General features: G+C 40.5%; 1 protein-coding gene across 2 annotated transcripts; it reads right to left on the reverse strand.

Annotated features, from left to right (window-relative positions):
* kita (KIT proto-oncogene, receptor tyrosine kinase a) lies at positions 1–23,798 on the reverse strand. 2 transcript variants are annotated; one of them, XM_020081007.2, is made up of 21 exons: positions 23,440–23,798; positions 20,877–21,140; positions 17,722–18,006; positions 17,492–17,631; positions 16,694–16,865; positions 14,598–14,784; positions 13,838–13,953; positions 13,465–13,579; positions 10,555–10,739; positions 9,308–9,414; positions 9,104–9,230; positions 8,430–8,534; positions 8,011–8,121; positions 7,756–7,897; positions 7,489–7,583; positions 7,250–7,380; positions 6,743–6,865; positions 3,764–3,875; positions 3,578–3,677; positions 3,215–3,320; positions 1–2,477 (listed from the first exon to the last, which is right to left on the reverse strand). In XM_020081007.2, the coding sequence occupies exons 1-21, from the start codon at positions 23,492–23,494 to the stop codon at positions 2,295–2,297; spliced, it is 2,961 nt and encodes a 986-aa protein (XP_019936566.2). In that variant the 5' UTR covers positions 23,495–23,798; the 3' UTR covers positions 1–2,294. The 2 variants fall into 2 exon arrangements, with proteins under 2 accessions (XP_019936566.2, XP_019936565.2); XM_020081006.2 differs by having other exon boundaries at positions 16,694–16,886.
* Between the last annotated feature and the right edge of the window lie 205 nt (positions 23,799–24,003).

Consider the following 24,003-nt stretch of genomic DNA (forward strand, 5'->3'; position numbering starts at 1 on the left):
TGGGAATTCAATATACACAGTTTTATTTACATTGACACATCAAATTTATGCTGTAACACTAAAGCCTTTAATAAATATGTAGCAAAATGCAGGAAAACCTTTGGGTGTGAGAAGAGCAACGAGATGTAAAATAATCTGCGAGTACGAGGCAGCTCCTTCCTAGTTAGTATTTTCACTTTAGCTGATATTGCCATGGATATTGATGATCAGATAGGACCATGTAACGGTTTCCAAGTGGACTGCTTGAAATGATGAAATAGCAAAAATTAAAACATTAGCCAAAGTGAACCTCGTCTTTTTCAAGTTTCCATGGTGACAGAGAAACAAGCAGCTTTTTCAGTTGAATCCACAGTTGCAAATCTCTTCACAATACATTTCTGCATCAGTGTACCACATCTTCATTAAGATAAACATCTTCAAAAGCGTCAATGTTACTTTACGCACATTTATATTTACAAAAAGAGAGATCGGTAAGACTGTGGGGTTTTAAAAGCCTAAATGACTTGATGAATAATTTGTAGTGGCACCTCTTTACAGTAAATATTTTAATTCAGCAATCACACAGACATGCACACAAAGACAAATAGACATGCATCCTCACATACACACAAATATACACACAAACACACAAGTTCATACACACAAACAACACTTTCCTGATACTCTTCACAACAATATCCACCAGTGGGAGGAGGGAAATCATTATGGTCTGGACTGAAACAGACTACTGGCTAAGAGGTACTGAAAGTCCCACTCCTGATGGAGGAAACAGCTGGACACAAAGAAGAGGACTGCTGGGAAACCAGTTACTGGCTGGAGAACAATGAGATGACCAACACCGAGCTCCGTACCCAGTGTCGACATCTCAACAGAGAGCCTTGAAGAGCGGCCGCTTTCCTCTGACTTGTCACCTCAGGGAGTTCTGCAGCCCGCTTCATGGCATTTCATTTTGAGCGTCATGCTGACTGTAATCACAATGTAGACCATAAAACTGTCTGTCAGCCAAAACAGAAAAGTTCTCATTTTCTGGTCCTTCGCGAAGCAGAAGAAGGTAAAAAGCAAAGAACCCACATCTCAGGAATAGCAGTACCTGTGTCGTGCTTGTAAACAAAGATCGTACACTGGATGTGGCAGGAGAGCAACCATATACACCTTAGCAGTTATTTACACCTTTACAAGAGAACTCTACAGCAGTCTGGCTTTCAAAAAGTGAAACTACAGGTATAGACCTGCATTACCTGCTAATGTAGCAATGCTGAGACAAATGCTAAGAGTCATGGGTTTCACACAGTGTCGCCTTTGTCCAGCTCTTTCCATTTCATCATCTTACAGCAATAACTATGATCATTACTTTCAGATATTTACACATATACATTTAACAAGGACATAAATGGAAAACGAGCGTACCATGTTTATACCTTATCTATGAAGACAACTGTGGGTAGAGTAATCATGGGCTGATCCATGGTTAATCAGATCTGGTAAATATATTTCTTTGCTCTCTAATCGATAGTAACATCCAACATAAAAAGAGCACGAATGAATCTCCTAAAAGACTTGAAGCACTTATGGAGTCTAAGCATGGCCGACCATGCTGTCTAATAGCTTATATACCAGTGTCTCTATATCGCAATTTAAATTGGCCCCCGAAAAGTAGCTCCTTCTTATAAACACAGATCTGAACAGGTGGAAATAATACTGACAATAGAGGAAAAAGAAGAAGAAAAAAAGAGAACAAAGTGGTATTACATGGTGTATGGAATGATGTGAAGCTCAAGTGCCTCGAGTACTTTTTTTCTTCCTCCAACAACAGCCAACCAAATATGAAACTGCTACATACATTTCGAAGACAGAAAACAACAAAGAATAGCAAAACGTAAAAAGAAAAAAATCACCTTAAATAGATAGAAATAAAGTGTTATACGGAGTGCCTAAAAACAACCTTTATGAAATGTGTAGGAAAAATGTAAAAGTGAAAATAACAAAAATGGATAACAATGTAAAAGTGGACTTGATGACAGTTTTATAGTAACTACTTGTGTCCGTCCCGGGTACCTTGACAATTCTTTGTGAGTATGGGAGAATGAGTCCAACTGTTCTAGGCAATGATAGTGATAACAATGATAAAAAGCCATTTGTCCTTGGTTGTTCTTTCTTGTCATACATGGTGATTGCAATCAGTCTGCAACACGTGTGCGGCTAGTACTGCGGCAGTGGACGGGTGTAGTGGTAGGGTGGTATGTGGCGGAACGTTTCAGGCACTTTAAGAGGCAGCCAGACAGGTCAGGTGGGGCTCACACCCGTTGGGCTGTGAGGGTTGTCCCCTCCAGGAAGACCTCGTGCTGGACCAGTAAGGGCTGACTCGCTGCGCTATGAGTGCCTGCTGAGTTGAGACTGTGAAACGCTGCACTCTGTGAACTGGGCTCCTCCCTGTCTCTGGGCGTCACAGGAAGCCTGAAGCTGAAGTTCAGATAAATCTTAAGATAAGAAAGAGAGAGGACAGAGACAACAATGTCTGTCAGTGTTGATATGTTTTACTATTTGAGTTTTGATATTTCAAACACCACAGAAAAAGTATTTATAACAAACATTTAAAATAACGACATATGACATTTTTTACTTTTTCCAGGACATTTCGTCTTTTAAAAAAAAATATTCCTTGTCTCTTTCTTTTCCCTATGCCTGACCCTAGTGACCCTTTAATTACATTGTTGGATGAAAAGTCTACAGCCATGCTAGCCGCTGTGTGAGGCTTTAGGTTTTGAGTTAAAAAAATATGTAAACATAGATAATAGTTCTTGTTTGTTGACATATTTGTCTTTTAAAGACCCAAAAAACTGACAGAGAACTGTCAGAGTTCAAAGCCAAGACTTCAAACACATCTGCTCATGCTGTGAGAGGCTTTAGACCTTTAGCTGAATTATGAGGTGACTGTTTTCCCAAAGGAGGTGATGCAGATGTCTATATCCATCCATATATCTAGTATGTAATCTACTTTTACAAATTTCATTTGTGGCATCATTTGTGGCAGCTGACAAATTAAAGATATCAAAGGTATCACATGGTCATTTCATATTATTTTAAGACCCTGAAGTTGCATCTATTTCTCAACCTCAAACTCTTGCTCATTGGCCTTTAAAGTCTTCTCTGGTCATTGATGTTAAAGAATGCTGTTTGGAACCTTTTATAGTGAAAGTAAACAATATCCACCTACATGCTTAGTGGCATCTGACAGCTGCTGTTCAATCCTTTCCACGACCTTCCTGAAGGGGGGTCTGTTGAGGGGGTCAGCATCCCAGCAGGACCGCATAATCTGATACCTGCACAACAGCAGGCAGACACACAAACACTTTTATTTTTCTACCTTCCATTTAAGAGTTTCAAAATATTCCCAGTTTTAGGTATGCTCGTGACAAGCCAAATGCAACAGGATGAGAAAAGGCTGCTTTCTAAAACCCAGACTTTGCATTATTGCAACTCCATCTATCCAACCACTGTGTTTTCCATGATCACTTTACTTGGAGTTAGCTTCAAAGCCTTTTACATACACTCATATTCATCTTCAACAACAACTCACATTTCACTGGGCGCAAACTCTGGAGCATCCATCCTGTATCCTTCTTTTATCAGTTTGTAGAACTTGGCATCCACAGGCATACCAGGATAAGGACTGTTTCCTATGTTCAACACAGATTCAGTTACATAAAACACTTCAGAAAACACAGAGACAGTCACAAACACTGACACACAATGATATAGATACCTAGTGAGAAGATTTCCCAAAGCAAGATGCCGTAGGACCACACGTCACTTTCAAACGTGTACACGCACTCAAAGATGCTTTCGGGAGACATCCATTTCACCGGCAGACGTGCCTGAAAGAAAGAAAGAGCACTCAATGAAATGGATACATTTTTTTCTGGGACTGCTAAATGTACAGACTGTACCAAATGTGCGATATGAACACGGCCTTCCCCTGAGGACCTAAACACACTTCGACACAGCTACGACACATTTCACAGGCGATACATCACAGTTCCTTCATCACAGGAGGAAGATGTGATATAGTAATATGGTGGCAAGGATAAAGTGTGGTTTAGAGGTGGCAGTAGGAAGGGGTGGTGCCATCACTAGTCCACTGGCACTGGCAGGTCCACACACCCATGGGTTTTAAAGTAGTATTCCAGTGAAAACACCTGGCTGCCACAAGACATAATAACTGTATCCTCCACTATATCCTGAGGCTAATGATGAAGTAATATTCAGTAATATTCAGCAATCAAGGTGTTTAAAGTGAGGCCACAGCCGAATGCAAACAAAAAAAGAACACAAAATACATTCAATTGGAACTAATGCCTCAATTTGTGAGAGGAGGTCAGGGTTAAGGAAACATATATTGCATCTGGGTTCTAGCTCACAGATGAACATTAAATGAAACAAGCATTAAATGCCCACTAGGTGATCTTTGGTTTCACAATGTGGTAGCTGCATGCATGGAAACTTTCAAAGCTCTGGCATCAATTGCTCAAGCTTTTTAAAAAGCCTTTAGAAAGTTTGTTATTTCTTATTTAAGTTTCTCAGTGAGAAATGTTTTAGCTTAGTAATGTGAAGATCATTTGTGAGGAAATGTGTACCAAGCAATGTGTGAGTCATTTATGTATCTAGAAATGTTAACAAACTGCAACTCACTGAACCATCACAAAATATAACACTGCAAACAAACCATTAGAGTACTAAAGAGTATAATACACTTTTGTGCTGATTTGTTACCTCCAACAAATATCTTATGTTTTCGTCTGTGTTTGTTTATTTTTAGGATTATGCAAAAACAACAGATTTGTTTTTATGGAGGGTTGAGGCGCCCCAAGGAACAACCCATTCATTTTTGGCAAAGACACAGATCAGACGGCCAATCCAGGATTTTCTTTTCACTTTCTTTAACATTGTGAGATAGCATGTTTTTTTGTTGATTTTTTTTTACATTTAATAGATTTCTCAGGGAATAATTCATGGATCTTGATGAAAAATAAGCATGGTGAGGGTTCTGATGATTTGTGCAATTAGTTATATATTTATCCTTTTAGTAGTGGAAAATAGACGATATGTATTGAATGTATTGTTATTTTTACTGATGTAATGGTAAAATTTCACAGTTCTCATTAATATTCAACACATCAATCAAATGTCATGTGACTTGCTTTTACTGTATTCCATAGACCAAACAGGACGCAGTGTTAGCATCCTGTCTGATTGTCTTGTTTGTTTTCTATGTGTACTAAGTGTTTTGCCTACTGCTAATGTGCCCTCTGGGCTTTGTATTTGAGGCGCTTGGAGTCCTCAAGTTGAACAGAACTTAGGGCAGAAAAATGCTTAAAACAACAATCATGGAGGAGACACTAGTTGTGTCTGTACAGTGTAGCTGGATACCCAGAGCTGCATGACTTTAACTACAGTTATTGAACAGAAAACTGAAGGTTTTGAGGCAAATTAGTGCTGGACTTGAGATTTCACATATATTGCATTCATTCATTTAAATTGCACTGATAACCCTAACCCTCAACGTGAATTTTGACCTCCTCTCTCGACAAGCTACAAGACATTTCTGAACAAAATGAAGCGATTCACAGCAGATTGTCAAATTTTCTCCAACTCATCCTAAAATAAGCCTTGAAGGGATCATTATCCAGGCAGAGTTCCTGGACCAGCTGGTGGTCCTCCCCTGTGAGTCTCCCTCTTTCGGTCTCATGTGCACAAACATCTTTATTTCTCTGTGTCCAGCATTTTATTGAGGAACAGCCTCTCACCCTCAATCACAAGCAGAGCAAATGCCCTCTGCCTGCAGGATATGTATTTAAAAAGCAAGTACAAATGTGTGAGATTAGTGCAAAACAAAATCACGGATAGGATAAGGACAGTTGATTCGGTAGTTGCCTAGCAACAGTAAAACAAAGTGCACCACGCTGCTCTTTTTAAAGTGTGAGCTTTAATACAAAAGGCATAGCAGTGCTCTTTCTGTTTTCTCATGTGCCAAAAAGTCTGATCGGGATCTACTCTTGTCAAACTACATGTATATGTTAACATTAGCTTTGTCAATTAACAGCACACCAGCTGCACCAACAACTTATCTCTGCACAAGAGGTATGATCAATAATCAGTATGGTCACTTGTTTCCTGAGCAGAGGAGTTCATGTTATAATCAGCCTTTGTTTCTTAGTTTGTTTGCAGGAACAAAACCAAAAACTACTCAACCAATTTCCATTAAAGATTTGTGGAGGGGTGTGGCATGATCCAAGATCCAAGGAAGAAGTCATTACATTTTGCAAAGCAGATCTAGATCAGGGGGCGGTTCCAGGATTTAGTTTTACTTTCTTTACCATGGGATATAGGGCATTAGCCAGAGGTATGTACTCACCAAGTGCCCTTCAGGTTTTAGTTAAAGTGATTCTATTAAGTAAATTTAAAGATTCTAACCTGGCTTTTGAACTCAAGTGCTAGCAGAAGTAACATAAGCTCAATATGTTCTTGTGAGTCAATGATTACTGGTCTTGAATATGAGTTGTAAAACATCCAGTCTAGATAAAGACCAGGTGTTAGCGTGACAAGGCAGGGAGCCACAGTCCGGAGGATGACTTGAATAAAAGTATGGCATGTTTGAAGAGAGAATTTTATGATGGCCAGTGCTGCATGTATCCTGCATCTTGTCTCGCATTCCCACAGTGTCACACAGTTTCTATTGACTTACATTTCCTTTGACTACATAGTTGGCGTCTGTGGTGATGTCCCGGGCCAGGCCAAAATCGCAAATCTTTGCCACCCGTCCTTGAGTCAGGAGGATATTTCTGGCTGCCAGGTCTCTGTGGATACACTGCAAAACAAAGACACCTTTACCTTTAATAACTGATGATGCATGTTATATACATGACCAATCAATAATTTAACATTAGTCGTGAATAAGGACCATTTCTAATGAGATTTGCTACTGAATTTCCACACTTGAATCCGTAACAGACAACCACTGACACAGATATATGAGCTCACTAGCCACACTATCTGAGTCTCTAATAAATGTTTCAGTAGCATGCTCTAACATGCGTTTTAAGCCTGTTTACTAGCTGTTGAAACTCGATACAATTCTGTATTGACAGAAAAGTCAAAAATCGTTTGTGGAAATTCAAATTAGGGTTTGATGTAGAACTCAAGTATGATATGTATTCTCTTCTAAAATCTGCACAATCAAGGTGATGCTCACATTTTTGGAGGCTAAGAACTCCATGCCTTTGGCCACTTGATAAGAGAAGCTGAGAAGGTCTTCTGTGTCCAGAGACAAACCATCCTCGTCAAACATCTCACTCTCTGTGTCTGCTTCAACGTAGGAGCCACCTGAGAGGACAAACACAATCATGATGACTGCTTCTGCAATTGTATGAGCTTCACTTCTGTATACTGTAACTGAGACTGATAAATTTGGTGAATGGCTGGCTCACTTGCCTTTGCGTAGCGAGCGTCTCTTCTCAGGGGACGAACTGAAAGGATGGCTGCCAGCAACAGAAGGCTTCATGGTCATGTAGCTGTTCAAGCTGTCTCTGTGAAGAGGAAAGGAGCAGTCTGGTCTCAGCTGAGCACAGCCACACATAGGCACACTGCTGTCCAAATACCCTCCTCCTCCTACACACGTTCTGGATAGTAAACACTATTGTCTCTTTTCTCGTTCATACATTCAATAAACCACTCTTATCACACAAAAAAGAACCTGACCCTGCTGCATCTCTCTGCGGAACGATGTTGCGGTAGTAGCAGTCTTCCTCCATCTTGTAGCAGATGAAGGATTCTCTCTTTCGTCGTAGAAAGTTGAGAAGGTCTCCAAAGCAGCAGTACTCTGTTATCACAAGTGTAGGGCCTGAGGACAAAGAAGCATGCATCATGAGGCCGATCTTTTCCCCAAAAAAGTCAAAGTCTGCAACCAGTCTCTGAAAGTTTAACAATTAATGCAGTACAACATGGCTGTCGCACCTCCCACAGTGCAGGCTCCCAGCAGGTTGACAATATTCATGTGGTTTCCCAAGTAACTGAGGACTTTCAGCTCTGACATCAGGGCCTCTTTCTCTGTGGCATGAGCACTTGCTGTGGAGAAAAGACGAAAACACAATCACCATTAAGGAAAATTTGAACTTTCATGTCATGAGCTGTAACATGCAGGATAAAAAATAACTAGTCGCTGGAAACCAAATTTAAATAAAAGATGCAGTGTGCAAAGCAGCTGAATAAAAATACCCACAAAATGCTGTTGCTGTCCGTTTCTGAACACCTGCAGTAAAATGGTCTTTACGACTTCTTAAAAGATCACAGCTACTGAGTAAATCTGTCACATGGTCGGAATAGCTCCGCTGTGTTTGTCCCACTTCATTTTCATGCGTGTTGACGGCACTTACATTTGAGCATTTTCACAGCTACTGTCATGACCGAATCTGCTTTGGAGAGTCCATATGCGGTGGCTTCCACCACTTTCCCAAATGCACCAGATCCCAGTGTTTTTCCTTAAGACAAGAAGACAAACAGAGAACTGTTATTCCCCATCCTGCTTCACTCCCACAAACTGGCTCTTTACCAGTGTTCCTAGAACAACACAAGTTTTAGCCCCCGGGCTGTGTACATAGGCACCAGGACACGCAGGATCCTGTTTGAGGAGGTTTGTTAAAAACAACACCCAGAGTGTGTCAACAGTAATATGTGTGCAGTGAGGGAGTAGGGTTACATCATTAATGAGCCATGGAACTGGTTTGTTGGTAACTGACCACTGACATGGCTAAAGCCTCAAAGCTGTGCCCATATATTCAGAAAACAGTGTCTGTCAATCAGCATGGAATCGCCAGAGGCTGACAGTAATAATGTTATGCCAACTGCACTGTTAGGCTTTATTACCGAGACTGTTACTGAGACAAACCCTCATTTATCTTCACATCGCTCTGCTCCAGGTGATTTACACCTGCGACATGACAACCAGGATGTCTATTGTGTCAGACACTTTGGATTAATAGATTCAAAGAGGCCTCGATCAGGCATCACCGCTGATGATTTTGATATTGAAAGATGAAAGGACACTCACCAAAACGCAAGTTGTTCCGAGGAAACTCCCACTGATGATCGTAAGGTAGTTGGGTGGGGTCAATATACACATAGTTGTTTCCATGGATGCCTTCAATAACCTTCCACTGAATCTGGTATTTGGGTTTCTGCCATAAGAGCAAATTATTGTTACAAGTGAACTCATGGCCTGCCAACATGCTCAACCTTGCATGTACTCGTCTACCTGCATGTACTTGTAGAACAGCATGACGAGGACCAGACAGAGGATGCCTGCCGCTGATACGGAGCCAATCAGCAGTGGGGTGAAGAGATCATGGGGAACGGTTCTTTCTGAAAGGAGACAGAAATGATTATGTTAATTAAAGAGGAGAGACATTCAAACAGCTTGTTTACAAATTAAATCAGAGGGGCTGTGAAGTAAGCCAGAGAGGGCTAAGGCACAGTGAAGCCTACTTTGCTCACACCACACCAAACTAATCCAATGATAAATGTGTACATACTGTAGGGTCCTTTTTTGTTTTCTGCATTGTTTTAGTTTATCTACCTAAAATAGTAATTAACTGAATTTCTGATGCTTTTACAGCTGTGCTGTGAGTAAAATTATATAATCAGTGTTGTGTTCCTTCGTGGCTGTTTGTGATGCCTTATTGTTTTGCTCCTCTGTACAGTGGGGTGTAATAAGCTCTTTAGAGATAAGAAGCTTTCTCTCCACTTTAAATCTGAGAATGCAGAGTCTGCAGGAACTAATCCCCTGTAAACCTGTCAGTGGTATCTAAAGCTCTGTGTATTCTCTGCTGCAGCTCCCTGACACCTCCAAGCCTCCTACAGCCTCGGAACACCCAGCCACGCCAGGACTCCTACTGCGCTCCACACTCTCAGCGCCTCCGCCTGGTCTGCTGTTACTCTGTGAAGCACAAACATCCTGGGCACACGCTCCCAACGGCCTGTCCTGCCTGGCTGCAGACACTCTCCTCCCTCATAATGCTCGCCCACGTATACACCGCAACCACAGTTTGCCCCCAGTGTCCTGCATAAACCCAGGTCTCCAGGCAGATACAAACTTTGCCGTTACTGCTATCACATCACTTCTGCGACACTGTGCAGCAGATGGGGGAAGCCGTTATAACAGAGCGGATTTGGAGTCATAAAGTAAACAATGGACTAATTCCTTTGTGTAAGTGACAACCTCTTATCTTGGCAAATCATGTCTGAGGAATCTTTGTTTACCAACAGATTATGGAGGACCAACCACTAGTTGTAAGACCTTATTCATTTACACATCGGTAAATCCTCAATGTCATGCTTTTAGTAAATATTTTGAGTTGACAAGTAAATCTCACAGGGTTTACTGGGGGGCAGAGCTGAGATAACTTTGTTTTTTTGTCAACAGAGCGAGGAGTCACAGGCAGGTGAGAGAATTTGATAAAATACTGCATTCTATACTCTCCGTGAGTGTGATATCTCACTTACCACTGATAGAGAAGAGTGTGTAGGCCTGCTCCCCGTCCACCGTTGCCACACATTCCAGAGTATTGAATCGTCCCCTGCTGACATTCACCCGACTCTCCACCTCTGTTTTCCCAAATATTGGGCTGGACAGTGTGACGGTAAGGACATTGTGCTCCTCCTGGGTGGCATTGCCCTGTTGGGAGCATCTGAAATCAGAAGATTATAGCTTGTTGACAATGGGCTGACGGGATCATCAAGCTTTTAATTGCCTCTCTGCAAGACACTCAGGAATGTCTTGCTTTAAGTTCCTAAAAGACACACATTCCAATCCTAAGTCATAAAAACACTGCATGCAACAAGTAAAACCATGTGTGTCCTTATTCATTTGTTGTTTTTTTTTACAGGAGTTACTTCACCTGAAGTCATAATAGTAGTGAGGTATGCCTCGTGTACTCAGGAAAAAAATGTGAAATATGTCAAATTAGCCCAGGGCTCAATGTTCTCATGGCACCACACAATGAAGAGTAGCTGTTATCAGCAAACTCACCTCACATTGCTCCCTGTTTCCCTACTTGTGATTGCATGCCTGTATGGCTATTAGTGTATTTCATTATGATTAAAAAACGATTGGATAAAGTTTGGATTATCACTCATGATTCATTGCCCGTGCTGCTTGGGATTGGTGTTTCTACAGCAACCAGATGCTCCGCCTCCCACACACTTTATGTTTGACACAGGATGAACGGAGTCCAGGTGTATCTGGGCAGATATGTCCCAAGCCCCTACCAATCACAAACCCTGTCACATGGGGGTCATTTTATCACTGTTAACCAATCACAAGTCAGCCAAATCCCACATTCCACCGTAATCCTTATTAAAGGGATGTGGCTATGAACATCTAGAAGTTTGCAGTCTTGCAAAAAAGGTCCTCATATCAATATAGTTTCTACAGTCTAAATGGTCATTTCTAAAAACCAACACCTTATTAAATTCAGAACAATCAAGTTTATTAATTAAAACTGTAAGACTCAAAACATGTGAGGGGTTTGCTTGATCACATTTGACTGATCCTGCCCTCGTAGGGTGAGCAAACAACTATATGATGGAAAGTACAACTTTGAGTTGTAGTGAGGTGCTAAGAACTGGGTCTGAACGCAGAGCAGTAAAAAAGTGACTCTGGAACGATTTGCATTTTACCTTTATAATTATGTTGTTTCTGCCCTAAGGCCATCTTCAGGTTCAATGGGAGTAAGACACAGTAACTGTCAAATAGGCCACCCCCTATTAATATATCTGTTTGAGATGAGACAATCCGGTTATTCTATGCATGTGAGAATACCAATCAAGAGGCGAATTCAACGAATCAAACCAGGAAGAAGAGCCAGTAAAATCACTTAAAATACAAAAAAAAGATTAAGTCTCATACATTTTTAATAAAAAATATTAAAAATGGTAAACAAAAGAATCATAATTGTTAGGGAAAATAGTCCAAGAAGTAGTCTATAAAAATCATTAATTTCAATAAGATGTGTTTAATTCTGCAGAACTGATGTTCCTATAAAAGGAGTTATTGCATGTCACACTGAGTCATCCATGCCCTTTATCAATTTCCCTTGTGATAACTTAAGCACACAGATTGAATTTAATCATCTTTATTCCTTTCTGACATATATTGAGGTGTCATTCCCCTGATTAGGAGGCAACATGGATGTTTATATTTTTCAATATAGATTATGACTTGTGTGTTTTCCTAAATGTACCTCTATTTACTGGATTTCTATATTTAATTGGTTAATTTAAACCTGAGAGCAAACTTTCTCTACATCAATCAGAAACCTTCTTTAAAATAAATGTATTTTTACCTCTGCCAAGGAGGTTAGATTTGGTTCTGCTTTTGTTTGTGTGTGTCTGTTAGTAAGCTACAGATTACCAAGAAACTCAGTGGAAGGATGTGGGTCAGAACCCATATGTTTTGGTGCAGGTCCCTCAATAGAAAATTATATTTATGAGTGTGCAGTTTGATGAAAACCTGGATCTAGTGAATTAAACTGGTTTTATGAGGGGACTGTTGGGCCTTGGTGGAGGTATGTGCTCTACCAACTTGTCTTCTAATCTAATATTTTAAAAATAAACATCTGGTATTAACATTAGCCAAATAACCATGTATTATGGAAGCATATAGCATTCACTTGAGAAAAAAACAATCAGATCTGTTTTTCTTTAACAAGGTTATTATGTCAAATAAAGAGCTGATTGTTTTTCTCGTGAGAACTTTTCTCCACATTCTGACAATATCTTGTCAATAAAGAAAAACAAGGGCGGATTGTCTTTCTCAAGAAGCATTTATCAGAATTTTGACATAATCTTGTTTAAAAAGAAAGGCAGTTATCAGAATTTGCTGAATAATTCATGGAAGTTGAAGAATAAAACAGGTTTAGGGGACTCATAACTGTGAGTGTGAGTGCAGATCCCAATAGAAATTTTGATAGCAGATTTGAATGTGATCTCATTAGGGGACTTTGGGGCCTTGGTGGAGGTATGTGCTCTACTGAGTGACGTTCTACTTAATATTTTGAATTTATGTTCCCATAAAATTTATCCATGAAACATAATATTACTTTTGGTGATTTTACTGGCTCTAGTTGGTGGAACCTGATTATCATCAGATGTTCGTAGGGAATGGCCTCTAAAACGGCCATGGGGTAGAACATCACCCATTTTGACAAAAGTAAAAATGCACATGGAGACAAGGTGTGCATCACTGTCACCCCCCTCCTCTGAAGGTTAAGTAAATAACTTCATAACTGTCACCACTACATTTCTACACAGAAATGCAATAGTGTCTCAGTAGAGGTAAAAATATAAAAATAGTTGTAACTTTGCCAGAAAAGTCATTTCATGTGCTATAAGTCAGAAGTTCAATGGCCTCACCTGATATACGGCTGCTCACAGTAGTACCAGGTGATCTGGGGGGCAGGAAACCCCTCTGCCACACAGCGCACCTGTCCATCCACTGGGCCATCATGAGATACAATCTCAGGTTTACCTAACAAACAAAAGTTAACGTCACAGAGATATAAGTGACAAGCAGGAGAGATTTATTTTATCACACTGTATTGAACCTTTGTCATGTATGGATGCTGCAGGGTGATGCAGAGAATGCCTCATTCACAACTAAGAAAGGGTCATCAGAGCCTATTCCCACATGTCAGGTACTAAAGATTAATGCAGTGGGGCGTAATGAAATTCACTGTTTGGCTTAAGGGAACAAAAAACCTTTCACAAAATCGAAGCCACAACTTACTGATCACAAAGATGGTGAACGTCTGATTTACTGATGCGTCACTGTTGGAGGCTCGAAAGGTGTAAACTCCACCTTCTGACATTTTCAGTCGCACCAGCCTCAGCTCACTGCCGTACCTGAGCGAACAGCGAAGACGTAACATTTTCAAGCATGACTGCATTTGTTGATTTGCTCAAACACATTCTATTCATATAATTGCACATAAAGAGAAAACAGCTGATTTCAGTCGGAGCTGCCAGAGAAAGAATGTGAACATCTGTTCATACGAAGCATTCATCGTAAAATACCATTAACTGAAAAACGTTTGTTTTACAACCAATAATACTTAAGGCTTTAAAATTATCACCTTTAAAATTATCCATTTTTTTACTGTTATTGATATTGATTTACTGATTTTTACCAATGTAAAAAAAAGGTTTCAGTTATCCTTTTTTCCCCATTTACAATTTGCCTAGGGGAGAGGCGCTCTATTTTCTTGGTGATGCGTGAGATAAAAGGCATTATGCTGAACATGCAGCTTTTGAATGAATAAATACAATTCTCATATCTGCAGCACCACAGATATGTCATAGTTTCTTTTCACGTGAAGACTAATTTCAGCCTTGTTTCTCAGGGAGCTGAGAAAAAAAAGCTTCACCTCGCTCCAAACCAGATGTGCTAAATTCCACTGAATGAGGTTAATGAACGTTTTCAAATATGTGGTAAAACTGGGGTCAAGTATGGGCACTGAAAGCAGGTGTGTTTGTTTGTGTTGTCTCACCTATATTCATGGCTGTGTGTGGTGATGCCATGGTCGGTGGTGTTCTTCAGTTCAAAGCTCATGAAGCTCCAGGAGAAGGTGTGTGGTTTCGGATACGCCTCCATGTCAACGTTAAGGGACAAACTCTCACCTGAGCGAACACGGATTGTTCTGTTGCTTGTGGGTGTTAAGTTAATGAATCCTCTTTCTGAAGAAGAGAGGAATCAGATATTGTTTTGGGAATTGCAACTTGAAATTAACTCACATTCAAATCTTCAGCGTCACCAGATATGCACATGAAGAGCTCACAGACAATGAGACAGAGGAAGACAACACAAACTCACTCCACACACATCTATGTACATTTAAAGGGGTGAAAGGGATCTATTGGCAGAAAATTGAATATAAAATTATCCTAGTGAGGTTCTGACTAGTGTGTGATCATCTAAATTGTAAAAATAGTTTGTTTGTTTTTTACCCTAGAATGAGCCCTTTATATTGATATACTTTATATTGAGGTGAAGTATTTCATTCTAAACACTGAGCCTTTAAAGCTAAACTTTGACACCTAAGGAAATCCCATCAGATCCTGGCAAAGTCTTACATAAAATGATCAACACCAATCACATCAGGCTCTTTAAAGACTCATGTCTGTGTCACAAGCAGTCTGTTAAATGAGCTTGAAACAGCTAGCCCTGCTCTGACCAGTTATATCACATAGAAACATTTTGAGGTTGTATCGATAAAACAAATGTACAACAGGGGTGTTCTTAGTCTGACACTATGGGCCTCTCCTCAGACAAAACTTGGAAAAGGCACCTCCTCACTCCCCCCATGTCCTGTTCAGACCTGGAATTACCATCTATCATGAGAGATACGATCACAATTGGACATTTCAAATTGCATCTGTTCACACCTGACCTAAGAATGTGTCAACTTGTGATTACATCTCAGTTCCCCACATGTTTTTTTTAGCCAGTCTGACTCTCTGGTGGGGGGGACTAAGCAACACTGCTTTACAATGTAATAATGTAATCGTACTTAAGTGAAAAACATATTTTTTTTGTTTTTATGGTAACTGATAACTGTGAGAACACTTTTGGTTCATTATGAAAGTTAAGTGGGTCAGAGGACATTGGCTGGGTACATGGTACTTTAACAAGGCCCAGGTGTACCCTTACATTACTAGTATTTACATAAGCAGAGATAGTGAAATATAATGGAAGCGTATTGACACTTTAATAAAGAAAAACTAGAGTTGTTATTTTCTCATGAAAACCTTTCAAGCAATGTCACACACACTCGGGCTGTTCTATGGAATCTCCTTTGATATCAATGCAAATTAGTTTTTCTTTGGGCGGCCACCTCCCACTTTGTAAATACTGCTCTACAACATACTTAGTATTAAAGTTAAAAGGTTTAGTGAATATATTTTACAGAACACAGCGCTCTCTGACTCCAGTCTTTACATCTAAGTGCTATAAGCAACGACGGGACTTGCTTGGAGTTCTTGAAGACTTATAACGTCTGATCTCAAAGGCCTCTTCAGTTCTAACAGACCAGTGGAAAAACATTTAACCTCTTGTGGGGTCATTAACACCTAGAGAGTCATTTAGGTCTCATGAGAGGTCACATGTGACCCACCCATCATGTGAGTCCTTATGATCACATGAGTCATGGAGTGAGTGGTTGTTAGTCTGTCTGGGGAGGGATCTCAGTGGACCTCAACTAAGAAATGTCATGAACTGGATGACTGAGAATCTTTTCCCAGTCTTTACGCTCAGCTAAACTAACAAAGTGCTGGAAGTCACTTAGCATATGCTGTTCAGATATGTGAGTGGTAACAATCTTCTTATCTAAATCTAAAAAGGAAAGCAAAGATGTATATTTCTTAAAATGTCACACTGATCTCTTGATGTTCAGTTTTTGTGGAAATTGGGGAATTGAATAATGAAATATCAAGATATTCAATACAATGATATGCTTTCACTGCCAACAGATAGATCACATTGGAAAGTTGAATTTTATCACATTTCATGCATTTTTTTAAAACTTCAAAACCTATTTAAGTTACAGTCCGCAGCTGTAACTAAAGGCAAACCCCTTCATTTACTCACCATAAACATCGAGCCATACTGACTGCGTGCTGACCCCCTTTTCATTCTCAGCTTCACATCGGTACCTCCCAGCATCTTGTTGTCTGACCGCTGCAATGTGCAATGTGGAGCTGCGCACATGAGTGAAGTGCTCCGTCAGGATATGAGACGCACCGTCAACCTTTGCTGGTTGCTGTGGATACCAGACGGCACCCTGTCAACGCCCAGAGATCTCTAGAGATTAACCCTGTCTGCATGTCTATCCTTGCCAAGCACACAAATACTGATACAGACACAGATCAGCCTGCATACGAGCACACACACATGCACAGTTGCTCATACATTCCTATGCAAATGGTAGTTTACAATTTGCATACACTGTCAACATCCTGAGGCTTAAACAGCATGAACTTTGTCTCCTGTCACCCTCGTACCACGGAACATGAAACCAAGTATAGAGGAGAAAAAACTCAGTAAAAAGTATATATTTTAGAAATGTTTAAATGTAAATGTAAACATTGGGAAATTAATATGTTTTTATATCTTAAAAATAAATGTTTGTAACTAAGGTGTACCATTTCATTTCCTGTGAGCATTTAAAAAGATGATTTGCAGACTAACCCTGCAACCTCCCATAGCAGCAGATAATTAATGATTCTTCACTCAAATATCTCTATGAAGTATCACTGGAGTTGGTCAAGACATCACAACATTTCACAAACAAATCACAGTGTTTTCATACAACTCAATACTACACCAACAAAAATCCAGTTGAATCTTCCATTAACAGCACAGCACACAGTAAATAAAGGGTCTCACCGAGCCAGGTGGGGTCACCCACTGCATCTTGATCTCTCCGTTGACGTTGGTGGTGTTGCAGGTGAGTGAGAGACTCTCGCCCCGGGTGAGAATCAGTCTTTTGGGGGCCTGCATCTCAATCACAGGAGGAGCAACAGGGACTGAAAAGGAATAAACAAAAAGGCTGACTTTGCAAGTGTGTCCGCTTGAGATAAGCACAACAATACAGTAATGCATTTTCACCACTTTACCTGGTCTCACTGTCAGGTAGTAGTCATGTGATCTGATGTACCTTTCCCTGAGTTTTCCCGTGCACACATAGCAACCTTCATAGGCCTTTTGCGTGTTGTGGATGATGATGCCTTGTTCCAGGCTCGCAGTATACTGGAGCCCAGAGGCCAGTGCTCCACTGGAGCATGTTTCCAGGCGCAGGTTTTCCAAACTTGGATCAGTTGCCAAGCAGGGGATGGTTGCAATGTCTCCCACACGAGTGAGAATGTGGAATACCAATGATTTTCTGAAGGGATTGTCAAGATCTGCCAAAACAAATACAATCGCACATCAGAGGTGGTGCGAGAGGTGTAAGCAGGACAGCACACTGAGTTGTTAAAGGTTAAGTTTGTGACACCCATCATATAACAACACTGTACTTTGTTACATGGATTGTTTTCTAACCATATTTGTTGAAGGAAATGTTATTTTAACTTGCAGCCAAATGATTACATTGGAGTGTCTGGATGGCTCACCTGCTCTATCACTTGTGGATGGAGCAATGGATAATGATGAATGTATTTGGAGGCACATAACAAGTCTAAATGTCATAAAAGGCTTTAAGTGAGTTGAGAAAAGTTGGTGTATAAAAGCAAAATGCAATAAAGTGAAATGGAATCAAAGTTAGCAAATATATCCCGATGTATACGAAGCATGTGACTCTTCCACTCCAGGGGATGGAAATCTGGGGCAGATGAAAACATGTGATTTGTGAGAAGACTGTGGCCTTCTTCAAATGAACAAATGAAACAAACAGAAATGTCACATTTCCATCATAATCTTTTTAAATTATTACTCAAATAATTTGAGTATGTCTGGCACTACATTAATTGAGCCATCTTGTTGCCTCCGTTCCTTCTGCTATGGTGAATGGTGATAAATGCAATTTGCTTTGACTATTTTTCATATAATTTGGATCTGAATTATGTAATTATTTTTTAATGGAAACTGCTTTGGATATTCTTATATTGCCTCTTAAAGTTTAAAATTATCATACAATTTCTGGAAATCCCCAAAATGTATGCCTCAGCAGTCCATATGGATCAGATTTTTTCATCTGCTTCTAATTTCAGTCACCTCAGTGTAGCAGAAACTTCAAAATGTGGAAGCTTTATGTATTGTGAGTCACAATTCACTCACTCAGTTTGTTTTCATTGCACTTGATACACCTTTTCACCTTAGCCAATGTCTATGAACACAGTTGCTGCATTTGGGCACGTTAAAAGCCTTCAACTAGAACTGAAGAAGTCATAGAAAACACAACGTATTTATCACCTTGTTTGACCCTGACCATGATCACCCATTAAAAAAAGACATAAATGAAACCAGACAACACTCGTGTTTCGTACTTTTTGAAAGTGAGTCACAAAAATGTGTTTTTTTCATATGAGGGACCTTTTCAAGTTTGATCCTCTGAGGGCCAAACTAGATTAATGACCACTACACTAACCTCTGTAATGCAATGGCTAGAAATGTTTCTCTCTGATGAACAATCTGAAGTCAGATGGTAGTGATGATGATGGAGTTACTTGCAGCTGCCTTTTCAGGTTTGGATCAGTGAATCTTGAGCAAACGTAGTTTTTGTAAGAGTCCGTTTTGAACAGAACTGCTCACAGCTGTAGTTTGTCCCAAACGGAGATGTAAACTTCACTGCATGTTGTTGCATTACAATTCAGTGACCTCATGTGGTAAGTTCTCAGTCACATCAGCTGGTTCCGAATGAAAGATTGTAGCAAATATGTTCAGTGTCTCTTGTTTACTTTTCATGTTCTGAAAGTTCTCACCAAACATGTGAAGGAGGTTCGGCAACATATTTGGATGTCATAGCAGGCTTCTGTTCATGCAGATCAGCAAAATGCAGTATTACCCCTTTCCAGATGCACTTGCCACAGCATGCACGGCTTTCAACGAAGCAAGTAATTCCTCTCTAATATCAAACTCTGCAGTCATCCTACAAACAAGTGAGTTGGGGGAGTTCTTGTTATGTCTGTTATTTCAGCATGAGTGAAACACTGGAAATGTCTTGCACTGCCTTGTGTTTTTTCAGTATCTTGTGCCATATCAGTAATCCATGCTGTGGCACTTCTTCAAGACAGACTCACAATTTGGAACAATTTGACTTTTTCCAGTTCTAGCATCTCTGCAGCAGCAACACAGCTCCTTTTCTCCTGCTTCTGAGTGTGGTTTCAGTTTCTCAGCTATTAACTCGCTCACCATAAAACTTGTTTCTGTCAGAATGTGGTCTTGAGAAAGCTGCTTGTTGAGCGTTAACTCAATCAGTTTAGTTGCATATTTTCAGCTATAAGTATGCTTCAGATCAACATTTTAATCACTGCGGGTACGTAGCTGTGTTATTGCATTGACCCTGACTGTGACCTGACAGCCAGGCAGGGACCATCCTAAAAGACATGGTGGTCTACAGTTTAACTATTTAACATTTTATTTTGCTTTTTTATTTGATCTGCTGTATTATTATTATCCTCAGAGCCATCACGAGCACATTGTAGGTAACTGAGGTCCTGTTTTGTTTTAATGAATTACCCGACAGTCCAGATAAAATGGCCATATACAGTCTGAACATTCTCCACTCCTGGTATAACATAAGATTAGTTTGTTTGGATAGAATGAATAAAGCCTCTACAGAAGCAATACACTGTTTCAATAGTGAATTAACTATGAAATACAACTAAACGTTTACCTCCTGCACAAGTGACTCAGCGGACTAAGCTTTTTCTCTATATTAAGGCTATTATCTGGAGCCTCTAATCTGAAAAGCAGTTTTAACTAAGGTAGATGTGTGCATTGTGGAATGAATGATCATGATAAAAGCCTGCAGGGATGGCTGTGGGCCAAGGAAATGTGGAATCACACAGAGGAATTACAGTAGAACTGTGTTGCACTCAATAAATAGCTACACTATCTACTGTACCTGTCCAGGGCAAAGTTACAAACACCTTCTTCTGCAAACACACCCACACACACTGCTCAACATCATCGCAGAGAAAAATGCCAAAAAGATTTCCTCAGCTCTACGAGGCAGTCTGTTTCTACCTGGTCTCTCTCTCTGTACAGCACCACACACACATGCAATCACCAAAATACACCCCCAGTGTAATATACAGTTAAATTCAACTACCTCGAACGTAGATGTAGATGGACGATTGTTCCCCAGAGCTGCTCTCCAGGCAGATGTAGCGGCCCATGTGAACAGGCTGAGCCCTGGTGATGTGCAGGGTTGACATGCCATTGATCCTTTTCTCGTCCCGCTGCCTCACATTCGGCCGGTCCTCCCGCTGCCATTGGATCTCCTTCTCACCCTGGCAAAGCAGCTCGAAGGGCTGGTTGAGATCGATGACAAGGTGATCCTGGTCACTGGGGGTAATGATTGGCTTGGTGTTGCCTATAATGGGATATTGAAGATGTTCAACTCCACAGCAAGCATGTGATAGCTATAAGGCAAGTTTTGTCACTTACATGTTAAAAATCCCATTTTACCACAATCTGGTGGAAAAGATCATACGTTTACACTTATATTGTCACCTCTATGTAATCAGGGGCACTGATGTACTTTCAAAACACCAAAGTGAGATTAAAAGTCTCGGCGGATTGAAATCTTTTAAAGGTTGTTTATCTATACATTTATTTAAGAATTTAAAAACACTTGAAAGATGGATTTAAGAGAAAAAAATTTCTAAGATTCACCCGCTACTGCAAGTCAGGATGTGGATTTTAAAGGTGGTTGAACCCTCAACCTCCTGACATCTTAGCACATGTCTGAACCATAACGATATTATGTTATAATGTAAACGTGTCCTCTTGTGCATTACACCAGTCATGGTATAACATGAAACAAACGTGTGTAACATGAGCCGGACAAGAAATGAACTATGGATGCAGAAGGGGCAGAAAAAGCCCATAGACCTAATCTGCTGCACCAACTAAAAACAGGTGTGGAAACATACATACGTAATGAGTTTTGTTCCTCAAAAAACATCACCAAAGTGGCTTTATACTTAACTCCCAGTTTCTCTATTGAAGCCAGTTGTGTGCCAGTGTGATGCTGACAACCTTCATCCATCCTAAAAACCTTCATCCAACCTCCATCGGACCATAGATACGACAAATACATTTCATATGTGGAGCAAATGGTTCCGAACCACAGAGCCTTCACTTCACTTAGGAATTAAAATAGAAGAGAGAAGGATGTGGAGGCATGCCAGCCTTATCCTTAACACCAAAATATATGCATTTTGGCGTTCAAGATAATTAATTTCATGCCTTTCAACCATCAAACAGTGAACAACAGTGTATCATGACACAGAGATGGGTCTGTTTGGAGGCTGTTGATACTAATGGATTCTATGTGTATCTTATATGCGTAAATATGTGACTAACATCTGTGGAATTTAACGTAAATGTTGTTGATGAACATGGTCATGTAGAAAACTCAACAGCCGCTATGTGACATATTGATCATTATGATGGTGATGTGTTAGTATATTTATTAACTCATCACCAGAGTACAAGAAAACATGGTAAAAATGAATTAGGTCTGCAGCGTGCGTAAAGGCTTATGGCAAACTTCATGGTGCGTCTTATTGCATCACATGGCAAGTATAGGATAAGCCTGGATCTGTGGCAGCCATTCGAATTCCCTGCACGGTATCAAGGCATTACACGAGCACATCATATTATCAGCTATCGCCATAAGGGCAGAAAATAGAGCCGACCTGGTGCCAGCCTGAGTGGCGCAAGGCTCCGCGCACGCACCAAAGGGCGCATAGTGAAACGGCAACATTTTGCTGTTCGCCGCTTGTCTCATCCGAGATTGGGTTGTCTCCTGACAAGATGAAAACATAAACAGTCTAAAAGAATAGAAAAAAAACTACAATTACGATGAAGGACGTGCGTAAAAAGACAAAAAATTTAACCATAAGGTTTTCAATGACCTTGACCTTTGACTCTGAAAATGAAGCCAAACTATTTTTATTTGAGATGTGTTTTCAAAATTCATCCCCAGAACAAAAAGCAGATCAAACCCACCCAGACTGTGATGGGGGGAAATATATTAAAACGTTGCGCGTTAAAGTCGCACATGTGAATATTTATCCTAAAAGAAATTGCGTAGATACGATAGATAATTCTGTGTGTGACAGCTGCTCGTTTGCATGCATGCTTCCTAGGAATGAGGAGCTGAAAATAGATTTCCATAATGACGGTTACGAGTGTTTCAAAAGAAGAGGAAACCCACATGAACCTGTCACCTCCACGGACCATATGAAAGTCTGTGCGTATATTATTCAGCATCCCACTTTAATTCCCACTGTTTGATTACTTTTTTCTGTTAATGGCGCACTGTTCTCTTAGTATAACATGCATTATTTAAGTGGCGCACTTGGTTTCCACATCATCCGCCAAAGTATCCCCTTTCCTCATTAGGTATCAGTGACTTCTTTTATCAGCAGCCATGCACCACTTCCCAGAACAAAGAAATTTGTGGAGAAATGCATGAAGGCGATGCGGAGCAAGTGGAGCAGTTCCCGTCAGTGTATCATGTGGATTATCTTTGTCTGATTGTGCTGAAGGGAGTTGAAAAGCTGTTGTGGTAAAATACAAGCAAGCCTTTCCTTGTTTTTAAAGTGAGCAGCAACAAGTACTGTGCGCAAAGTGGCGCATCAAGTGCAAACGCTGAGTCCTACCTGGACGGAAGGTTGAGTGTAAAAAGACAGCCAGCAGTATCCAGTGGTATTCCATAGTTATTATTCCATGGGTCTAGATGTGAAGGGTGAGCCAGTGCCTCTCTGGGTTAAGGAAGCTCTACAGTCTATTCGCCGAGCGCGTACGTCGGAGTTGTGGCAAGTTGGACCGCGGGCTGTGGAAGAGGCGCACTTACAAAGTCTTTAAAGGCACAGATGCTCAGTGAATGCAGCTCGCAACAGCAGTAGTGTCCGTCGCCTATCTGCAAACATGCTGTTATTCTCCCGGAGCACGCCAGAGGGGACGATGCGGGTCGACCAGGTATCTGACTGTGCTCGACTGTGGTGTCAACAACATGTTTATAGGAGCCAGTGGTGTGGTGGAGCCTATTACTCACACGCTACACACAGAGAGGGAGGTGTTTGGGACCTGCTGTCTGCTTCCCCCCCCCCAAAAACACAGAGGGCGACTGATCAACACAAAGATATAACCAGTCCAGTTTTTCCACTTTATTATCAATCACAATAACACGATAGAAAGCAAACAACAAACACAAACCTGCTGCA

Source organism: Paralichthys olivaceus, chromosome 3 (genome assembly GCF_024713975.1).
Source record: "Paralichthys olivaceus isolate ysfri-2021 chromosome 3, ASM2471397v2, whole genome shotgun sequence".
Taxonomy (NCBI): domain Eukaryota; kingdom Metazoa; phylum Chordata; class Actinopteri; order Pleuronectiformes; family Paralichthyidae; genus Paralichthys; species Paralichthys olivaceus.